The following is a 20,893-nucleotide window of genomic DNA, read 5'->3' as shown; positions in this document are numbered from 1 at the left end:
AACAAGAATTTAAGCAAAGATGCAAACTGTTCAAGTGCTGAGGACTAGTATGTGTTTTGAAAGGATCCATTTCACCAGGCAATTTGCTAAAGTTGTGTGTGGACTTGCATTTCTTTTCAATGAAAATTAATCATCATGTCAACACAGAATATCCCTCTTCCCAAATCAATTTTTTTAGCAAAAGCTACTAAATAATTTGAGTCAGTGGGATTTGTGCTTCTAAGTTACTCAGGCCTGGCTCCTCAACAAACCAGATGTCTGAGTCTCCACAGGCAACACGGTACCCAAATACTCACAGGATCCATCAGCCATGTGTGAGTTTCAGAATTGCACAGGGCTGGCCATCCGGGATATGCATGATATTGATGTTATAAAAAGTTCATTAAGTTTCACAGACGAGGAATTTGTGGGGCATGAAATTGCTTTGGGTAGAGTGCAGATTTCCATGCTAAGCTCCAAAATTAAAACTTCATTGGCAGTAGGAGGGAAGCAAGAAAGGCTGTGAATTTTACTTTCCTGACACACACCAAACTGTAGCAACCAGCTTGATTTACACAAGCATCAGACTGGACTAAAGCAAGAGAAATCAATAGTTACAGCAATAAGGTTGAAAAGGAGAGCAGGCTGAGTGGATGTGGATACAGGATGTGCATCTTTCTGGGGGATTTGAGGCCAATTAAGCCAAGGCTTCAGCATCCCACATGGAACTCATAAAAATCCCCCTCAGGTCTGGCCAAATGTTATTCTGTTCAGCCAAATATCATTTTCTGGGAAGAAACAAGGTCCTGGAAAAAAAAAAAGCTGCATTTTTATCATTCTTTTGGAGCCGCCTTTTCCTCTTAGGCCAAACCTGAACTATTAAAACATCAAGAGCATTATTTCCCACTGCAGACTCCTCCTCTGCATGCTGAAAATGTAATGTTTATTACCTGATTTTTATCCTGTGACTCAAACAACTAATTGCCGGTTTCAGTCAGATCTAATAGACATCCCATACTCATATTCTTCCTCCAGATTTTTACATGTAGACCATGTTCTCCCTGGCTCCTGCTCCCGCAGGGAACAGCTATATTCTTTAAAATGCATTCCAACACCTCCCAGATTTCTGGAAACTGGGTGTCTTGTTTCAGCTATCTGTGTTGTGCCACGCACCTGAAACTGAAGCAAGTATATTAATTGTTAACTAAGCAAGACAGGGACACCCACTAGACGGAATGTCATTTCTTTCTCTGTAATCCAATAATCCTGAGGCATCATATCATTCAATCCCAGAGACACGGGGAATGTTCTAGGTCTCAGAAGGTCAAACTACTTTAATTTTGGCAAGACACACAGGCTAAGCAAACTCTATTTCCCCAAGTGTGAGAAAATCAGGGTCACTGGCCCAAGAGGTGCTCTGAGATACCATGCTGCTGTCTCATTAAAGGCACAGACGCTGGTTTGCTGTGCTTGGTATTGCACATCTCAGTTTAAAAAAGCTACCATAGAAGAAAGACAAATATAAGTATCCACTGAAACTGTTGTGCAGGTCCTTGGACTGAGTCAGCAACACCATGAGAAATGGGAAATTCGAAACTTCACTATGGTTGTCTGCCAGTGCCCTCGTGCATGCTCTGCAGCTTCTGGATCTCCTATGGGTCTGGCTTTGGCTCTGTTAGAAGTACATTAAAAGCTATTCTGAAATACAGGTTCTTATGAATAAAAAAAGAGATAACAACGAGTATAATCACGAGAATGTCTTTGACTAAAATGCTCTGTCAAGCTTACTTCCCTTTGTGTTAAATCCTTCTTTGTAAAGTTTATTTGTGCCATGGGAATTGCTTTGCTGCTCATGTGGAGTTCACACTGAACGATCTGCTAAAGACTGATGTCATGGCCTAGTTAGAAGAAGAGGACCTATAACGACCACACTTGTTCTGGAAACTGAATATAAGCTTTTTTACTGTAGATGATGATTCTCATCCACAATGTGGGCAGCAGGATGCAAAATCTAGAGGAAAAAAACAAATGGATCTCCCCAGAAAGATAAGCTCCAGTGTAGCAGCATTCTCTTGCTTAGGCCCCCCAATTGCTTACCCAGCACTCTCGTTAGACAAAGGAGTCCTTGGTCCAGGGAATTTTGTTGCTCCACCTTCTGGCTCAAATCCTCTGTGATCCCCGCAGTGTCACAGGTAATAGTGCCAAGCTGTTAAACAATGGCACAGCAAGACCTCAGCTGTATGACTTCTTTTATTTTCCAGATCTTGTTACCTACTTGTTGATGTTCAGGTCTTCTCCTCACCACCCTCCCTCTGTCAAATATGAAGTGTGAGTGATGACCAACCAATTCACTGATCAGAGAAGACCAGAAATGTGCCTGAGGGACCTTCAGTCAAGAAAGGATGATGTGTCTAAATGCTCTGAGGAAACAACTCAGCCTTGCTCTACGATTGTTTCTTTGTTGAGTTCATTTGCCACCTACCTGCTAGGCAATTACGGAGGTAGGGCCCTGTCTGCAATCAAACGACCCCCACCATCTGATTCATCAGACAGGTGACATAGAACCACGGACCCATCCCTGGCACTACTGGCTATGAAACGCGTAGCATCATAGAAGGGCTTCCTGAGGAACAGCACTCGTGTACATTTTAATTTTTTTTTCAGAGTAACCATGAAAAGTTTTCTCACAAATTTTTCAAGTGGAGAAGCAACATTGTGTCAGCTAGTCTGGCACCCCAACAGCAAGAGAAAGCTGCTTTCTGCTCGACCTCCTAAAGGGTCACCTTCTGAGGGTCAAGAAAATCCTAAAAGCAAGGCATTACATTGAATACAGGACCTACAAGCCTCCTTCAGGGAAACTTCTCGCACTTCCCTTTTGTGATCCTCCTGCAAGCTCAGCACACTGATCTCCTGATGCCTTTTGATCCTGCCCCGGAGTCCTCTGCTCCCCCCTCCTGCCATACCAGTGTTCCTGCTGGGCAATCCAGGACGTCCCTTAAGAACGTGATTTCAGAAGGCCTCTGGACCCCATGTTGTCACACTGTGTACATAACCTGACAGCTGGGAGATTTAAAAAATCCTATTTGAGAGTGAAGGGAGGGTCAATATGCATGAGGCAGGCAGAGGCGGAGGGAGTAAAAATCACCATACTGTGTATTGACAGGGCTCTGCGTGTACACTATTAAAGTGCTAACCTCGCACATTTTTTTCAGCCTCCCACTCTTTGGCTCACTACCCACGGGGAAGTGAAGGCTGGGTTATTACCACAGGCAATTGCATAACCGTGCCACATGTTCTCTACTTCACTTTACTGGAAGTGACTAGCACTGGCTCCCCTTGCTGTCCCTCCTGTCAAGGCGAGGGGTGTCCGCACTTATACTCCGTGACCCGAGGTCTGTGCCGGGGTAAAGCTCATCTGGGAAGTCCTGTGTGCCGAGTGTGGGATGCACAGCTGGATCCCTCCCCACAGCCCCCGGCTGCTTAGGCGAGGTCTTGTCCTGGTCCCTTCCAACCACTTGTGTCCAGTGCAGGGTATCCCAAACCAAGAGGGAATTGCAGTGGTGTAATGCAGCCAGGGCGGGCTCTGCGGGAGGACGCTGTGTCCAGAAAGGTCCTGATAAATGGCGTGTTCTCCAGCTGCGTTACAGCATCACGGCTCGTAGCCCTTTCCCTGACCTGAAGGGCCAAACCTGACCAGCTCTGCCCTGCCTAACAAGGTGCAACAGAACAAAGCTGAGGTGCAGGGGGAAGGGTTAAACACGAGACTATCTGATTTCCTTGCCTCCTACTCCATTAGGACTTCTTGTCTTGCTTCCCTGCACCATCCTCCACCTCAAAGGTCGGAACAAACACTTTCCAGCTGAATCGCAGCCCCTCTCTGCACTGGGGAAAGACCTGTGTCTTGAGCACCGAATGACATCTGGCTTTGCTGTGGCACGGAGAGAGGCCTGGCTCGGTAACTGAGCTGAGCGTAAAGCCAGCAGGCTGTGGTCCCGAGGCCCCCATGGTGCAAGGCCGGGTCCCCCCACCCCAGCACGGCTGGGGGAGCAAACCCCCTTGCACAGCCGCCCCAGCGAGCGTGGTCCAGCTGGCAGCTGGCGCTGGCACAGCCCGCGGCTGCCGCCTTCTAGAAAAGCTGTTCAGAGGGCGGCGGTGATCTGGGGTTTCACTTTTTTGTAGCTAAATGAATGCCAAATCTAAACGGGAAAAATATTTGAAATGCCTATGCCATGTAAGTACGGTCTTTTTCTCTGCCGGCACTCTTGCTCACGGCCTTACGCCATGAAGTTTGGATGGTCTCTGGGGATGGCTGTCCCATGGCACCTCTTCTGTTGTTGCATCACCCTCAGGGAAAGCATTTTTTCCTTCTGCTTTCCCAGCGTTTCTTTGTATGCAGCTTGCCCCGTTGCCTCTGGTCCTGCCACTGTGCACCTCTGAGAAGAGCCTGGCTCCAACTCGTTCCACCTGCCTTGAACACCAACCTCAGGGCCAGCAGAAGGACCTTCACGAGATGCCTGTGCCTAATCTGAGGAGAGAGTGAGCCCAGGCAATAACATCACAGCTAAACCAAAAGATAAACACGAAGTCTATATGCATTTTGTATGTCTTTTTATATGGTAAAGTTTTACCTGAAAAGAGGAGGCATATGACTCAAAAAGAGTGTAGTTAATTGTCCCAAGTGTTATTTTCAGACACATTTGTAAATGCTTTGGCTTTTTCTCTCCCCTTCCTTGGCAAGAGTCTGAGTAATACAAATGTATAAATGAAAATAGCTTTTCATTCTTTACTACGTCAGGGACTATCTTAATTTCTCTGTAATATCAAAAAAATATCTGTGAACGTGCAAACAGCTAGTTTCCTGTTTATATATTTTAAAATTATTAGATATCATTCACTGATTACCTTTAATGGATTTAACAGTGGAATTTCAACAACTGATCCTACTCTGTGTGTAACTCTGCAATCTAAGTATCGGACAGACACACTGCTGATTTCTTTTGCCAGAGGGTTAACAACCTTGGCTGCAGCCTTTTTTGCAACATACAGTATACATTTATTTTAAGGCAAGACAAAGTTTATACATAGAGGTGATGTTTGTTATAACACAGCTGGGAAAGGTGGATAAACCCTACTTTGTATAGGGCTTACCCTACAAATGGGATAGCCTTACATCACGCAAAGCATAGTCACAGGGCTATTTATAAAACCCAGCTACCGATTTGGTTTGCAATTTAATCTACAAAGTGCATTAAAATGAGAGTAATTCATTGATGCCTTTGCCATGCCTGAATTTACTCATCTGTTCATATGACACGACAGAAATATGAGTTATATTTGGCAGCCCAGATGTCCGTGCCTGGGAAAGGCAGTTAATCTGCCACCAGGCCCTTCTCTCAGGTTAAGATACTCAACAACCCACTAAAGTGGACAACCTTTATTTGCTCTGATATTTTCAGTTTCATTTGAAATTTAGCTGATAAAGCCTTTTTGTGGTGTTTCATTTCATTGCATATCTTCTTTTATCTGCATGTTACAACTTGTATAATGGTTGTATTGTCCGAGGTTTTCTGATAGAGGACTTTCTCTTTACTATGGACTGTGAAATATTTTGTCTCCCACACAATAATAAACCCTCTTTTATCTCTCTGGGTATTGGTGTTACTCCTATGAATTTATATAAGTACTTTTTCTTGTAATGCTTTTTTGTCATTTGAAATAAATTGGTTTGGGTTTCTTTGCTTTAGCTACGTAGGTGGGGGAAAGTAATATCATTATTTGGATTTCCTTTAGTATAAAAATACTGAATTCATTTGTCTTTGTTCTCCTGAAAGATTTTTTTTCAGCCTTTAGCTGAACAGCTAACACAGTTTCGTTAACCGGAGCTGTTAATGTAAGTCTCAGGTTTTACGGTGACTGTTTTCTCACCTGTCCCCATGCAAAGCTGCTGTAGGTACTGAAGAGAGACGTTCCCTTGCTAGAGCCGCTGGTTTCCACCAGGAGTTCTTGTGTGAAAGTGCATTGACCACCTTAGGCACGATACCAGTGTTACCATGAGCTGTTTCCTCAGCTTTTTTTTTTAGCACATGCCTCTTCTTAAAAGCCAAAGGTTGAAGTTCAGTTTTTTGCCTTGGTTTGGCTTTGAGGGCTGAGCGTTGTGCTACAGTCCTTGAGGAGGCACAACAGGAACACAATAAAGAAGCAGGTGTCCATCTTGGGATTATTTACCTTTGGTGACAGTGGTTCCAAAATTGCTTAATACTGCTGGGGCAAACAAGGATTCCTGCACATAATAGTGTTGTGATGGTACTAAGGGTATTTACACCCACCCACAGACAGCTTTTCTTCCTGCAATTGCAGTGACCAGTGAGCCACTCTGTTACTGGACAATTGGTAGTCATCTACAAAGCTGAACAGTACAAACTGAAAGGAACTCAGAGGAAAATATACCAGAACTGGGTTAAAGTGATTAGAATTGCATGGCTCGCTATCTTACTTTGTTTTCATGGGGAAATATGTTTTCTATAGTGGTCATAAACTGGGATGTGTAGGACACTTCACATTTTTCTGTCATCTTTGCTAGCCAATGCAGTGAAGACTGTATGGCTTATAAGAAACTTTGCAGAATAAGGTTTGCTGTGACTGGAATTTATCAATATTTATGATGGCCTGTATTAACTTATTAATTGCATCTTTTGTGTCAGTTGGTCCAACTCAAAATAATGTATTTTATTTATGGTGGAAAGGAACCCGAGAAGGAAATATTGTGGAGAATTAAATGCTCCAGAAAATAAAAAAATAGTCATAATGATACATTCAGGCAAAGTAGAAGTGCTCCCATGGTGTCCGTTTCTTACTGATCTGGTGTCTTGCTCCATTTCAATACAATAATACCTGGAAAGGAAATCCAATGCATCAGCACATGTAACTTATCAGTGTATCACTGTAACGTCTCTGAGAATTATCTAGAATTAAGCTAATTTTCCCAAGTGTTCTTCAGAACAAAATAAAATTTTAGAATAATGTTATAGTTTTGATTTAGCATTGGAAATAAATAAGTTTCTAAAACCTCCTGTGGAACAGCCAAAATATGTGCTACCTTTAAAAGTGAGAGTAAACATATGTAATCATTCATTTTCACGCAGGATGAACCAAAATTAATTGCTATCATTTAGTATAGAAATCCACTCTGCTTGGAGGGTTATAAGAAATCAGATTTAGGCATCTTGGCTATTTCAACCGTTTACTGTGATGTGGCCTTATTTAAATTCTTTGTGATCAACATTTAGGTACAATGATTCCCTTAGGTTTTGTACCAGCTTAATATGGGGACGAGTCACTGAAGATATTCGATACGTACAGATTGTCTCTTGACCTGCCAGGTGCACAGTGACCTCAGACACGTATGAAGTATTATCATAAGAGGAAATATATCTTCTCTGTGGTTAAAATCATGAAGCCATCACTGTGTATGGTAAAGATGTTGCATGCCTTTTTCAGCAGTGCTATCTTTTATTAGACCAGCTAGCCTTGTTGGAAGAAGTAGCCAGTCTTTCAGTCGCACAATCTCTCCTTCAGGTGTGCAAAAGCACAGCTTTCAAGCTAAGTACAGGTTCAGACCGCTTGTTCTGAACTTTCTCAGACAGGAACCAGCTGAAGCACCAACTGCCTGAGCTAAGGGGAGGTTAGGGCTTGTGGAGCAAAGAGGGCATTAGGGTGTCAGAGAGCTGGTAAGTGGCTCCTGGGAGACTGAGAAGCACGTATTTTATACCTTGTGGATGGTAAATTGGTTAGTAGAAGGAAGAAGACGATAGTGAATAGGATCTCCATTAAATCACTGGTTTTGAAGGCCCTATAGATCTATGAATTTTAGTTTTACGTGCCTACCCTTAAAGTGTACTTTGCATGTGTCCATTCGGATTTCTTTTTGGTTTCAGTGTACAGCAGCCTGAATGACAACAGGCAACTTGGGATGAGTCATGTTTTCCAGCAAATGCCCAGGACGCTATTGCTTTGAAAACTGCTATTTTACATGAGTTATTTACTGGAGAAGTTGAAGATGGGAGTGAGAGGACAGACAATAGGGGGCATTTCTGGAGAAAGATCTGTATGGTTTTTATTACTTGGTAGTTATGCAACCACTTTTTAATCAGTATTTTCATCTCTAACTGATAATCCGCTAAATCTTTTGGTTTGTGTGAGTATGCATTCATTCCTTCTCCATATGACATTTATATAACACTTCCCCCCAGCAGACACTGGCTGCCTCCCAACTGTTTTCCTAAATTTTGTAATTTATAAAAGGTGTTAAATTTTATTCTGCAAGAGACTATGCCTGATTTTTGACAGCCAGTCTTAAACTTCCTTTCATCCTCAGATATTTCTCCTGGTCCTTTGCACTGCTCTTCCCTGCAGTTTTCTGGCTACTACATCAGAGTCAAGACACACTGTATAGCTAACATTCAGTCTTAACAGTCACTCTTTTTCAAAGCTTAATCTTCAGGCAAAGAGCAAATAGGGCTGCCTCTGCTGTTGTGATCTAATAAGCAGAACAGAGAACTTCTGCCATTAATGTGGATTCACATAGACACATTCAAGGTGGTTTATGCTGAAGCATTTTTCTCTGCTTGGTTATTCGTACACAACAGAAATCTTCACAGGAATCATGAATCTGTATAAAGAGTGTTACCGAATCCTTTCACTGCACAGGCACAGGAGGGCATGCTGACAGCCCTACAGCTGTGATTTTGTGGTTTTCTGTGGACTGGTGCAACCACCCCACCTAGTTAGGCTTCTCAGGGAGTGCTTGTAGTTTGGACTGAATACTTCTGTTCAATGACCTGCTGGAATTTAGAAAACTTTTTTTCTTACCACATCCAACTTCTGGATAAGCTGCTACAACCAGAGGTTTGCAGAAGACTGAGTCAAGAGAGCAGCACTATTTCTGAGTGACTTTTATTACAAACATGACTCACAGAAGCACAGATCTGAATGTGGCAAAGGGAAGGAGGAGCCACCTGGAACACCTGGAACATCTGCACTCCAGGTGACACTGGATGACAGAAGGTGATCACCATGCTGGGGAGGCAAAGATGTCTCCCAACGGCATTGTGTAATATTTGTGCATGTTCACAGTGGAAACAGAACTAATTTCCATATCTAGACCAGTACCCCACCTCATTTTGGGTTGTATTCCTGACAGATTGTCTAACCCATAGTAGGTCTGTTAGCGACTGTGTCAGCAAACTCCTGCGGTATTCTGTGAACACAATGTGGGCAATGTTTCTGTCAGTGGGTTTCCTTTTGTTCTTAAAATGCCTATAAACCTGGCTTTTGGTTTCAAAAGATCACAGTACCCCGCATGAGAGTGCTGTGGCTGGATGTTGCCCACAAGGAATATTCCCCTGTGTTGAACACTGTTCATTTCCCCAACAGTGTGGATTTATGATGGGTTAAAGAAAGCAGGGTATGAATCATTCAAAGATTTCTAATATAAGCACTACCCAATAAATAAATACCCTGCCCCCACTTGGAAAGTCTCTGGCCAAATACTGTCCCTCTGTTCCAGCTCCTCCGTACCGCCTCTCCCCATTTCCGGATGGGTCCTGGCCCCCAGCCCTTATCTCCTCCAGCCCCTGGGCTGTTTGCAGAGAGCAGTTATAAAGAGGCTGACCCAGCAGAGAGTGGAGGGAAATTACAAGGTGCAGGAAAACAGCAGCACCGGACCAGGCTGCGTGTCTGCTTGACTCACCACGACCTGCTCCGCACCATGGGGAAGGACGGGCTGCCCAGCAAACCAAACATCTTCCTCCTGCTCCTCTTCTTCCTTCCTGGAAACACCTCTCCCGCCACAGAACCGTAAGCTACACATGTGGAGGGGGGAGGGAGGTCTTAGTGCTCCTTTTTTCCTCCAGTTTTCTTCCTTTCTGTCAAACAGCTGTGCGAGTTTCGTCCACTCCTGCCCTGCGCCCCACTACTAGCCAAGCCCTGAGCTCCCTGCACAGCTCTGCAAGTGCTCCCCACTCCCACCCTGCAAGCCCCTGGTTGTACAGCCCTGGGACCCCCTGCCCCCCCAGCTCTGCCAGTGCCCACACTCCCGCCCTGCAGCTGCCTGCTAGTCCAGCCCTGGATCCTCACAACATCTTTGCCTAAGTATATTCCTGCCTAGAAACCTTCAGGTCCCTGGGGTTTTGTGGGCATGCTGCCAGAATCCATGTACTTACCTTTCCCGTGGTATCCTTGCTTCAACCACCGAGTTATTTCTCCCCGGTCTCCCGTTGCTTTCAAGCCAGTTCGTTTCCCTTGGCAGCATCAGATGTACTTGTTCCCAAAGAGGATCTGTGACCTAGATTCTCTTCCTCTGGCGTGGAGCCTGGCGCTGGCACCCTCCCCTGGGGCATCCACCCCGGGGCTCTGCGGACCAGCAGCACGGCCGCAGCACCCGCTCTGCCGAGGGTCCCGAGGAGAGGGGCAGCCCGGGATGGCACGGGCAGACTGGAGTCTGCCATCCCCAGCCCAGCCTCGACTACCGGAGCGGGTTGCTCCGGAGCCTCTAGCCTGGATGGGAGCAGCCTCCCTCTCCAGAGCCTGGCTGCCGTCACACGCCGTACCGCTTGCTGTGCTGGCAGAAGCGCAGTTCTCACCGACGTGGATCTCAGTGCTTGCTGCAGAGATTTCATGCCCACGAGCACGGCAGTAGTGCCAGCAGCTGTAGCAGAAGGTGCAGCATTACTGCTGCCGCTTACTGTGCGGTCAGAGGTGAAGTGGTGACCGGCTCAGACGGAAGGACCTTGGACTCATGGTGTACCACCAAACCCTCATTCACCTGCCCTGTTTGGGTGCTTCTGGGGTAGATCAGCCAGCCAAGTCTGCTTTGGGGTCAGGCAGATCTCTCTGGTCTCCCTACAGTAAGCTGATGTAATTAAGTAATCTTAATTCATCCCTGACCAAGATCAGGGGGAAGGGGAATGAATACGTACTGCTCAGACCTCTCCTCCTATGAGCAACATGCTGTTCTTTGTCCCTGACCTGAGCACCATTTTGGGAGGGGAGAAGGAGGAAGGGCTGGGAGAGGTGGGGGAGAGTGGGGTGTAGTAAGGATCCACAGAATGAAGATAGGAGCCCAGTAGGGAGGCAGCAGAGTCTGAGCAGTGAATTGCTAGGTACTATGCGGGCAGTGGTTCCGTTTCAAGTGCTGCAGGGTAGATCAGATGCTGTGTACAACATAGAGGGAAAGCCGTCCTTGAACTGAAGACAAAATGAAGCTTCCAACCAAGACGTGTTTACTGTGCCCTACACAAGCAGGGAGATTGCTTCTTTGAGCAGAAGCAGTTGCTGCTGTTTCTGTTTCAGATGTGGCCAGCTGCACAGCAGACACAATTGAGATTCGGACTATATATTAGAAAAAAATGTATTCACCAAGTCAGTGCAGCACTGGAACAGGTGAACCAGAGACATGGTGGAAATTCCATCTATGGAGTCCTTTGCAACAGTCCTGCTCCAGGAGAAGCTGGGCTGGAGACATCCAGAGGTTCCTTGCATCCAAAAATTTTATGATTCTGTAAGATACTGACAGCAAGATTTTTTTTTTTCTTGCTCTGGCTCTGTTCTGGAAGAATTCAACAGGAGGTATTGTTCTCCTGTTCTGGTATGTGGTTGTGCATGCAAGCTGTTTTACAATGCAGTGGCCATGCTTGGGAATACACTGCGTATGGTCAGAAATGCAAGGTCCTGATGGCACTTGAATTGGCAGGTATGGATTTGGACTCATGGAGCTGATGAAATTCACTGCCTTCTTCGGTTGCGTGTTTGTTCTAGGAAGTAGCTGAGAGTCAATACACAGACATTAGTCCATCTTAAGCTAGAGTATTACCTTCTCTATACAGACAAACTCATTATTTTTGCCCCAGCCACTTTCTCTAGGGTCTCCTATCCCTCCTTGATGCCTGCTTCTGACCGAGTCGCTGCCTCTGTTGTCAGAACAGTTCGTTGCACGCAGGGAGACTGCTGAGGTCTCTTTTGGGCACCCAGATGCTTTTTGTCCTGGAACGTGTATACATGCACTTTGTGACCCCAGTTACTTAAAGGTCTCATAGTATTTTAATTCATCTAGCTCTTTTCACCAACACATCCCAAAACAGCTAAAGGGAGGTCAGCATATTTCATATCCTTGTTTCAAAGGCAGGGAAGCCGGTGTAGGGGCAAGTTCTGCGCGTTGGCCAAAATTTCAGGAGAACAGTGAACAGGAAGAGGAATGAGGCCAAATTCCCCACGAACTAGGTCACGCTGTCCCTTCAGTAGGCTGGACGTTACAGTCAGACTGCCAGTGACACTGACAGCGGGCAGGGGAAATGAGATTAGGGGAAGCAGGCACAGGGTGAAGCTGTGGTGAGAGGGAGGGGAGCGCTGGGGCAAGCAGATAGTCACAAGCTGTAAGTCTCTCCCTGGGTGGCTGGAGCAAACTCCTTTCATTGCTTCTGCAGCAGCCCGGGCTGACCAGAGTTGCCCGCTGGCTCCTCACCGTGCTTTATCCTGTTGCCTGGTGGTGAGGGAAACGGAGACACTGGCTTTAGGACTTCCAAAAAACTCAGAGCCCAGGCAATAACGTAGCTCTGAATGGGCCCAGCTATCTCTTTGCCCAGGGCTGGCACCATCTGGCAAGGTGCACATTAGCCTTCCCCAGTGGAGGTTCCACGGAAAAGTGGTATGAGCAGTCCCGACCACAGGGTTTGTCCCATGCGCACAGTGATTAATATACCCTGCAGACTAAATTGCCACCAGAGCCTCCTGCTGCTGTATTTGGATAGCTTGAATGTGCACACAGAAAAAGGAATACCAAGCCCATGAAAATGGTCCAGCATCAGACCGGAGGACTACAGTGGTTCTGTATTCTGTCTGCATTCGTGGTCAGTCATAGGTGCTAAGGGGCAGAGTAGAAGAGCAAGGTGAGCACTGTGGAAATGAGTTTCCCATCTGCTGTAGCCTTATGGAGCTCCTATCAGAGGTTCAAGGTCTTACTGTGGCAGGGATTACACCTATGCTGCTATGTTTTCTAGCCATTTCTGGGCAATGAATTTACCCAGGACATTTTAAATAACCTTCATATCAGGAGTAGCTGATCTTCTTGCCCTTATGAGCCTCATAGCAAATTTTATATAGCTGGTGCCTTAGGGCAGATACCATATGCCTTGGAGAGTTACTGGCAGGCGGGGAGTGACAGTGTATACGTGCCCTTCTCGGACTGCTTAAGAGCACCAGAAGACTCAAGAGCCACAGGCTGGCCATACCAGAATCGTACATTTGTATTTTACAGCACCTGGTACATTAAGTTCTTCAGTTTGATTTTGTACATTTAGTGAAAAAGTTTCTGCTCCCTTCTATTTTTAAGCCAGCTGCTTAGTATTTTCACCTGGTGTTGTTTACTACACTTGTTGTCACAGGTGATGAACAAACCATACTTTCTTTTGTGCACATCATGACTTTATAGCTTTCTGTCATGCCTTTTTCCAAGCTGAAGAGTCTTAATCTATGTAGTGTCTCCTCCTATGGAAATCATTCCAGATTTCAGATCATCTCTGCCATCCTTCACTGAATCTTTTCTGCTAAATCCATTTTTTAAATGCATGCCATATATGTGATGTGGAAGTACCTTGCAATTATACAATGGCAAAATGATATGTTCTGATTTGTCCTCTATTCCTTTCTGAACACTTCCCTACAGTCCATTTGTCACTGAATGAGAATTTTCCAAGAGTGGTCAACAGCACTCATGTCTGAGTGGTAATAGCCCACTTAATGACACAGCATGTACACGATAGCATATATACTGTTGGGGGAATTTTTCTTCCTCTATTATTTTCCCTTTTTGAACAGTTCATTTGCTATTGTTGCTGCACAGTCCCACCATATGGCAAAAGTTCTCCACAAATATGTAAGTCAGTTTTAGGTCTTACCCTGGACAATTACCAGAAGATTGTACTTCCCAGATCATTTAGAAGTGTACTGAACAACAGGAGTCCCAAAACAGACTCCAGAGATTTTCACTGGTTCCTACTCTTTGTGTCCTATCTTTTAACCAATTAATCCAGGTCAGAATTAATAATTTGATTTATTAGTAAAAAATTAGTAAAATGATCCCTTTTATTGGATGGCAGCTTAGTTTAAGGGTCTTTTGTGAGGGACCTTTGTCAAAAGCTCTTTGAAGATGCAAGTACACTTGTGTTGCAATAAAACACTACCCTCGGAAATCTTTTGTGTGCTCATCTTAATAAGGTCCCAAACTGCAAGCACTCACATTTTTGCTCAGCATGAGAAGGATTTGGAAACCTGGATAGGCAAAGGCAGGAGCAGCCAGACAAGTGGGTGTTTTTCTCAACCCTAAAACTGCTGAATTTTCAACCTTTTTAAGCTAATGCCTTTGAGTCTCAATAGGAGATTGTGGGATATACAAAAATCAATTAACAGCCTGGAACCTTTCACACCGTCCTTGCTCCCTGCTGTGAAGCCGAACAAAACATCCTTTGTAAAGGACTCTCTATTAGCATAGAAATTGTTCCTTCCACTGCAAGCATTTTCCTACTTTTAGGCTAATTAGTTAGGCAGTTTAATATGTATAAACCCAAAAAAAATGAATGCTCGTGTATATGCACTGCTATTCACAGGGACAGTAATGGATTAGGCATGCTGATTTGTTAATTTCCTTTCACTTAATAGTGTTTCCTTAAAACTGTTTCACATTTCTGATCCGATTCTTGCTTCCCTCTCTTCCTAGGCAGTATATGGTGCTACTGCCCTTTCTGATACACACTGATTCTCCTGAGAAAGTCTGTGTTCAGCTGACCCACCTGAATGAGTCTGTGACGCTGAGCGCCACACTCGAGTATCAAGGCGAAAACAGGAGCTTGATTGATGACGTGGTATCGGAGAACGACGTGTTCACCTGCATCCCTTTCTCGGTGAGTATCTCATCCTTGTGGGATGATGCCTTGTGTTTACTGATGTGGCGTAGTAGATCTAAACAGTCCAGAAATGAGAAATAAGACACACTGCAGAGACTTCTAAGCTAAACCAAACAAAAAATGAATTTTACGTGGAAAATTGACTGTGGTCGCCTTATGAGGAATAATTTTCCACCATTATCAAATTCTATGATATTTCTATGCATGCAGACCTTAGAGAACACTTTTGGGATCCTTCATCCTAGAACTTTGACTGACAGAACATACCTCATCATGTTTGTTTGATCTGTGTAAGCCCCAGAGGAAAAACAGCAAAGTAGAATGAGAACTGTAGAAGCTGGGGAATGGTTAAAGACAGTGAGGTCCATGAGGTCATTTGTCTCCTTCTGGAGCTTATTCATGATTGTTTCCTGCAGAAGGCTGGTTGGTGAGTAATGTGATTAACTGGTCCCATCCCCTAAATAATGAATCTGGGTTGATTTCCATTTTGATAAATCATAGGATGGAACAAGATGAGATTCAATATCTCTCTAAGGAAAGTGTATAAATGAAGGAAGGGATTGGAAGGAGAGGAAGAAGCAGCATGGAGAAAACTCAAGGAAATGGAGAAGATCTATCATTGCAACAATTCCTGAAGGAAGAAGATTTTCTTGAGACAGAGGAGACAAGCCCTCCAAGTTCATATCAGAAAATCATGTTTTTCTCTTGCTTCCAGCCCTGAGTCTTTGGTGTCCCTTTAGGGAACTGTCAGACATAGCTAATACTCCGTCCTTCAAAGGCTGAGTGCAATGGGGTGAATCAGTAAAGCAGTTATCCTCTTCATTTTCCTTAGCTTCCAAAATCCAATAGCACATCAGTGGCATTTCTCACCGTGATGGTGAAGGGAGCAACACTGCAGTTCAAGAGCCGCAAGTCGGTGCTGGTCAAGAATTCTGAGAGCTTGGTCTTCGTCCAGACAGACAAACCCATCTACAAGCCCGGACAGACAGGTATGGGGAATTGGGTTGGTGTTGACTCTGACAGCAGAAAAACTTACTGGCTTCATTCCCCAAAGGCTTCATACTTTTATTAAAGTTTTCAGAATCCTTCATGGGGGGAGTTAAAGCGCTCAGTAAATCTTATTTCTGTCAGCTGAGATCTAGGGCATGTGTTACATTCACCATTCCTGTTCTCCAACCTCCAGGCACAGCATCTCAGCCAGATGTAGGCACAGGCTCATATTCATTCTACTCAACTAGAGGCACAAATCTGGGATGACTTCAAAGCATAGTCTCCCTTGGCTGCACCTGAATCAACAAAGCAGGACAGGCACTCCCAAGGGACAATTCAGTTCAGCCAGGACCTGATTATCCTTCTAAATTTGTCTGCCTCTCACCATTTGCAAGAGAAAGAGCCTGAAGTAATTGCTTCCATAACTTAGAGATCTTAATTCAGAGCCTGTTGATCCGTGGAATTAATCTGAGTTATAAATTATTGAAACACTGACATTTCCTGGTAACAGCTACAAATTTAACAGTGGAATTTCCTTCTTTTCTGTTACACCCTTCAGTTCTGTTTCGGATCGTCTCTCTGGACAAAGACTTCTACCCACTGAATGAGAAGGTAGAGCCATAATTCCTTGTTGTTAACCAGGAAGCTTAATTCCCAATTAACACCGTTACTGTCATCATCCAGAACCACTGAAGACAGCCTTTAAAGCATATGATCCTTTCTTACTCACACCATCCTTGACCCATTCCATACCCTGTCCTCGGACACACTCCACCTGTCTCTATTGACTGAGAAACATATCCCCTTTTTCAAAGAGTTATAGGTGTTTAAAACCAGATTTGCAAAGGAATGTTTGTGGATAAGCATGTAGGCAGGGATCTCATTACCGAAAAAATGGGTGGGACAAGTTTCCATCGAAAGTCACAGATGTGCAGTTGTTTCTGGCAGTAGGTGCAACCACATGCTTAGAGGCAGAGAGAGCAGCATGACAAGGACTTGCTTTTAAGGAACTGGTCAGCGGTGTAAGTCCACCATCTAGCTTATTTGGCAACCAGTTCCTCATACAGACAAGTTCTTTGAAAACTCTTCATCACATTTTCATACCATGGTAAGACAAAAAGTTGGGGCTCTAAAATATTACAGAGGAGATTCCCTTAACCATCAAGAACTAAGGAAACAGATCAAGTACAGAAAAGGAAGAATTCAAAGGACTTCTTAGAAGGTTGTTCTTCCGCCCTTCAGTCCAAATCTGGAAATTACTTCTACCCATATGTGACTAATATCTCTAACGCTGATTTTCCTTTGTTCTTTCCCCACAGTTTCCATTTGTCTATGTTCAGGTGAGTGGATAACTACGTGTCTATTATTTCAGCAGAATGTGCAGGCCCAGAGGTAGTAGTCTCCAGCAGTGGTGTCTTCAGGCTGAGGTGCAAAAGAAAAAAACATGGGTGCATGACCTTTCTCCTTTGTGTAAAGGAAGGCTGAGTAGTTGGGCATCAAAATAAGTTCTGACAATGGTTCTTTGATTGGGGAATGTGCTGTAGGAACAAAAGAGTTAATCAGTGTAAGCCATGCTGTGAACAGAATTATACTTGCCTAGAGGTCATATCAGAATGGCTTATTCCTCTTCCGAAGCAGAACTAAGATTTTCTGTCTGCCAAGTGTAGTCGAAACCGCAGAACTGCATTAAACAAACTAGTAAACCTAAAGAAACAAAATCATGTAAGTAGATGTCGCCTATCTTCCCAAGCATGCCCTTTTTGTCTGTTTTTTTAAAATGGTTGAACTTCAGCAACAGACAAAGGTTAATAGGAATGATGTTTCTGTCAATGATTCAAGTACTCACCTTTTCAGCTGAGAAACCAGAATTTACAATTATTATCTGGGACATCTTCTCGTGGAAAACTGATGGGAAGGACCCAGCAATGGACCCTGAAGCCATGACAGCAGCACAAACAGTGCTGAAATTAGTGTGCACAGCTCTTAAGCCATTTTGCATGGTTATGGGTCCCATGTAGTCAGTCCTGTCATTGCCCCTTGCTGCTTGGGGTTGCTGTCTCCATTCTGCACCATCTCTCTCTAGAGCTGGGGGTCTGGTCACAACAGGGGAGGCAGAAGGTGGGCCAGAAACAGGCTCTGCTCCTCTTTTCTACTCTCCTGTCAGAATGCTGTCACTCTCTCTTCCCCCCCAGCAAACTTCCAGAATAGAGCTGCAGAGCTGGTGGGCCACTGACAGTCTGTGAATATTTGGAGAAAGAAGAGTAAGAGAGTGTGTGGTATGGGATAGCAGGTGGAGAAGAGTGTCTCAGAACTACCTCCTGCTGAGGCTCTCCCATGAGATTGTAGAACAGGTCCCTTCCCTTTCAATGAGGTGATACTTGACCGAATACAGGAATTTCATTAGAGGATTTCATGAAATCCTACCCACTGCCTCCAGAAATCCTATATGCCTTTGCCTAACAAGCTGAAAAATTTCATAACCTTTTTTTTTGTGTCAGTACCATGAACGGCTTCAATTTTAAATCACTAGGAAGGCCATCCTGCGTTTTCAGCTCCAGCCTGTGAGGCACAGTGTTTGTCTGTGCTGTTTAAGCCAGCCTATATAGGCCTTGTCCTCTGCCCCCCCCATCACTTCTCCCTTCCTCAATTGTCCTTCTCAGTCCAGCACTGCCCTTTGTTTGGCTTTCACAGATGTCTACGAGGCAGTCTTGTAAAGTGGGAAACTCATCCGGCAGCAAATTCACCATTTTTTCTCTAGGATATTTTTCTCGGCCAGATCAGATCTGCCAGTGCAGTCTATTTACCACATGCTTGCACAAAATTTGGACTGGCCCAAAGGAAAGGGTGGCAGGAGTGAAGAAAGGTGACAGCTTAAAGTCAGCAGTGACAAGGAAATAAATATTCATCAGTCCACACCTTAATGTCACTAATTGATCGTAGTCAGCCACAAAGACAGAAGTTAGTATGAGCCTATTATTTCTGAACTATTATCCTGACCTATTGCTTCTGTCATTTAAAAAAAACCCAAAACATTTCTGAAGAAAAACAAACACACTGACTTTCAGGCCTTCCCTATAAATACATGACAGAAATGGCAACAAGTTCACAAGCCCAGCTGTAAACATTTTCTTGAACTCCTCTTCCAGGGAAGCCTGGTGGTGTCCCTCACAATAAGTGGTGAGCTTTTCAGCAGGGCTAAAACGTGGTGGTGAAGAGGATTTGGTCAGAGCCGTGGGATGCGTTTTACTCACTGTGCCTTCCTCCCACCATGCTTCTGGGGAAGATGGCTCCCTCTTCTGCCTCCTGACCAGTGACCTCCAACTGGGGGATGTCATTCACATCCCCTTTTCCCTAAGCCCTGAGATAAAATCTCAGTGAAGTAAATGCACACAGTCACATAGCTGAAGTCACATACCTATCTAGAGTAAATAGACTTTTGGTGACAGCCAAGGTACAATGCAAAGAGCAGGCAGAAAATGAAAGACTGGAAACATTAACCACCCTGCTGAGGAGCCTGGAAAGGGTGCATCAAACTACGCAGCACCACTGTGCTGGTTCAGTGACTTCTACAAGAAATTTAGGGCTGAGCTGATGAATTTGGAGCACAGCCTACTGATAGTCAGTTCATAATGAGCAATACTCAGCAGTAGTAGTGATGAGAATTCAGCTCCAGCATTAGGAACAGGGAGGGACAAGAAGGGAGAGCTCCTAGCTGGATGCACATATGTGGGATATACTTTCCTCTGTTCCTGTCCCCGCTCTGCTGCCCCACCACGAGCTGTGGACTCACACATGTACATTTCTCAGTCCCATAGATAGAACATGTGTCTCATTGCTCAGCAGATTATGCACTGGTATTCAGACAGTCTCTATTCCAGGCATGGAAAAAAATCTTTTAGCAGGCTCTATAGCAAGTGAAGGAGACTGAAACTTCCCTCCTTTCTCCCTGTCCTCTGCTTATTCCTGCTATCCATCTCTTTGTCTTGCCACCTTGCCAGTCTTTCTTTCCCAGCTTCCTGGCCCCATCCTTTGTAGGCATGCAGGTGGGTACAGCTGAGGGGGAGACAACACAGGACCTCCGGGGTTAAAAAGCTTTCTTGCATGCTAGTTATGCAGAATTGACAGGTAAGTGCTCACAGAACCTCACAGATTATTGAAGAATTACAACTAGACATTTCCCAGCTGGGATGTATGTATACTGGGCACTCCACTGCTCTGTCCTTGGGAGCCTCCTGCACTGTCTTGTGACCTTGAGTTATCCTAACCCGCAGGATCCCCAGAGGAACCGTGTGTACCAGTGGCAAGAGGTGGAACTAGAGACCGGCCTTACGCAGCTCTCCTTCCCCCTCACCACAGAACCCATCCAAGGCTCCTACAAAATAGTTGTGCAGAAGAGCTTCTCTTCCCATGTGGAGCACTCCTTCAGCGTGGAGGAATACGGTAAGGAGAGGAGGTGTGGGCTGCAAGTGGGGCTGACAGCAGTGCCTTTTACTGTGACCTCTCAGTTTGGGATTTCCTGGGAATGGCATGGAGGAGGGAGGGACTGAATACCTAGGCAATGGGGTGCAGAGGGGCTGACCCAGAAGGTGCTGAGTTTCAGAGGTAGTTCCTCACTTTATCTGCAACCTGCCTGAGCTTGCATTTGCTCATAGTGCTCTTGGGAGTACAGGGTCTGACAGGCTTCCTATGCATGGCTTGTGGCACCAATTTCAGCTGACTTTTAGTTGCTTTTCAGTCCAGCAGCTTGTTGCAAGTAGCACTAGTTACGGAGTAAGAGATGACAATATTTTGGTGACCCTGTTTTGCCTCTTTCATCATCTGCATCAGTCCTGTTTCTCCACTTGTAGTCCTCTCTCTTTTTCCTCTTTTTCCTTGTTTCTGCAAAAGCTTAGAAAACATGTTTGGTAGAAAACTTCAGTTTGAGGAAGAACACTCCACAGATGCTACAAGCAGATGCAAACACTCTGGTA

At 44.9% G+C, this 20,893-nt stretch overlaps 1 protein-coding gene and 1 long non-coding RNA gene across 3 annotated transcripts in view; one reads left to right on the top strand and one right to left on the bottom strand.

Moving 5' to 3' along the window:
• Window positions 1–177: 177 nt before the first annotated feature.
• On the bottom strand, window positions 178–11,962 carry LOC115352313. The gene is made up of 4 exons (XR_003927093.2): window positions 10,200–11,962; window positions 9,728–9,839; window positions 5,905–6,870; window positions 178–785 (listed from the first exon to the last, which is right to left on the bottom strand). It is a non-coding gene; the product is annotated as an uncharacterized LOC115352313 (long non-coding RNA).
• Window positions 9,560–20,893, top strand: part of LOC115352311 (alpha-2-macroglobulin-like) — a 40,872-nt gene continuing 29,538 nt past the window's right edge. For both annotated transcript variants that reach the window (XM_030040263.2, XM_030040262.2), the window contains exons 1-6: window positions 9,560–9,834; window positions 14,747–14,930; window positions 15,766–15,922; window positions 16,483–16,535; window positions 17,243–17,263; window positions 20,195–20,363. In XM_030040263.2, coding sequence (XP_029896123.2) covers window positions 9,575–9,834; window positions 14,747–14,930; window positions 15,766–15,922; window positions 16,483–16,535; window positions 17,243–17,263; window positions 20,195–20,363 — 844 coding nt within the window. In that variant the 5' untranslated portion in view covers window positions 9,560–9,574. The remainder of the gene's footprint in view (window positions 9,835–14,746; window positions 14,931–15,765; window positions 15,923–16,482; window positions 16,536–17,242; window positions 17,264–20,194; window positions 20,364–20,893) is intronic.

The sequence above is a fragment of the Aquila chrysaetos genome, chromosome 17, assembly GCF_900496995.4.
Source record: "Aquila chrysaetos chrysaetos chromosome 17, bAquChr1.4, whole genome shotgun sequence".
NCBI classification, from domain to species: Eukaryota; Metazoa; Chordata; class Aves; order Accipitriformes; family Accipitridae; genus Aquila; species Aquila chrysaetos.
This window is presented reverse-complemented; position numbering and strand designations above follow the sequence as displayed.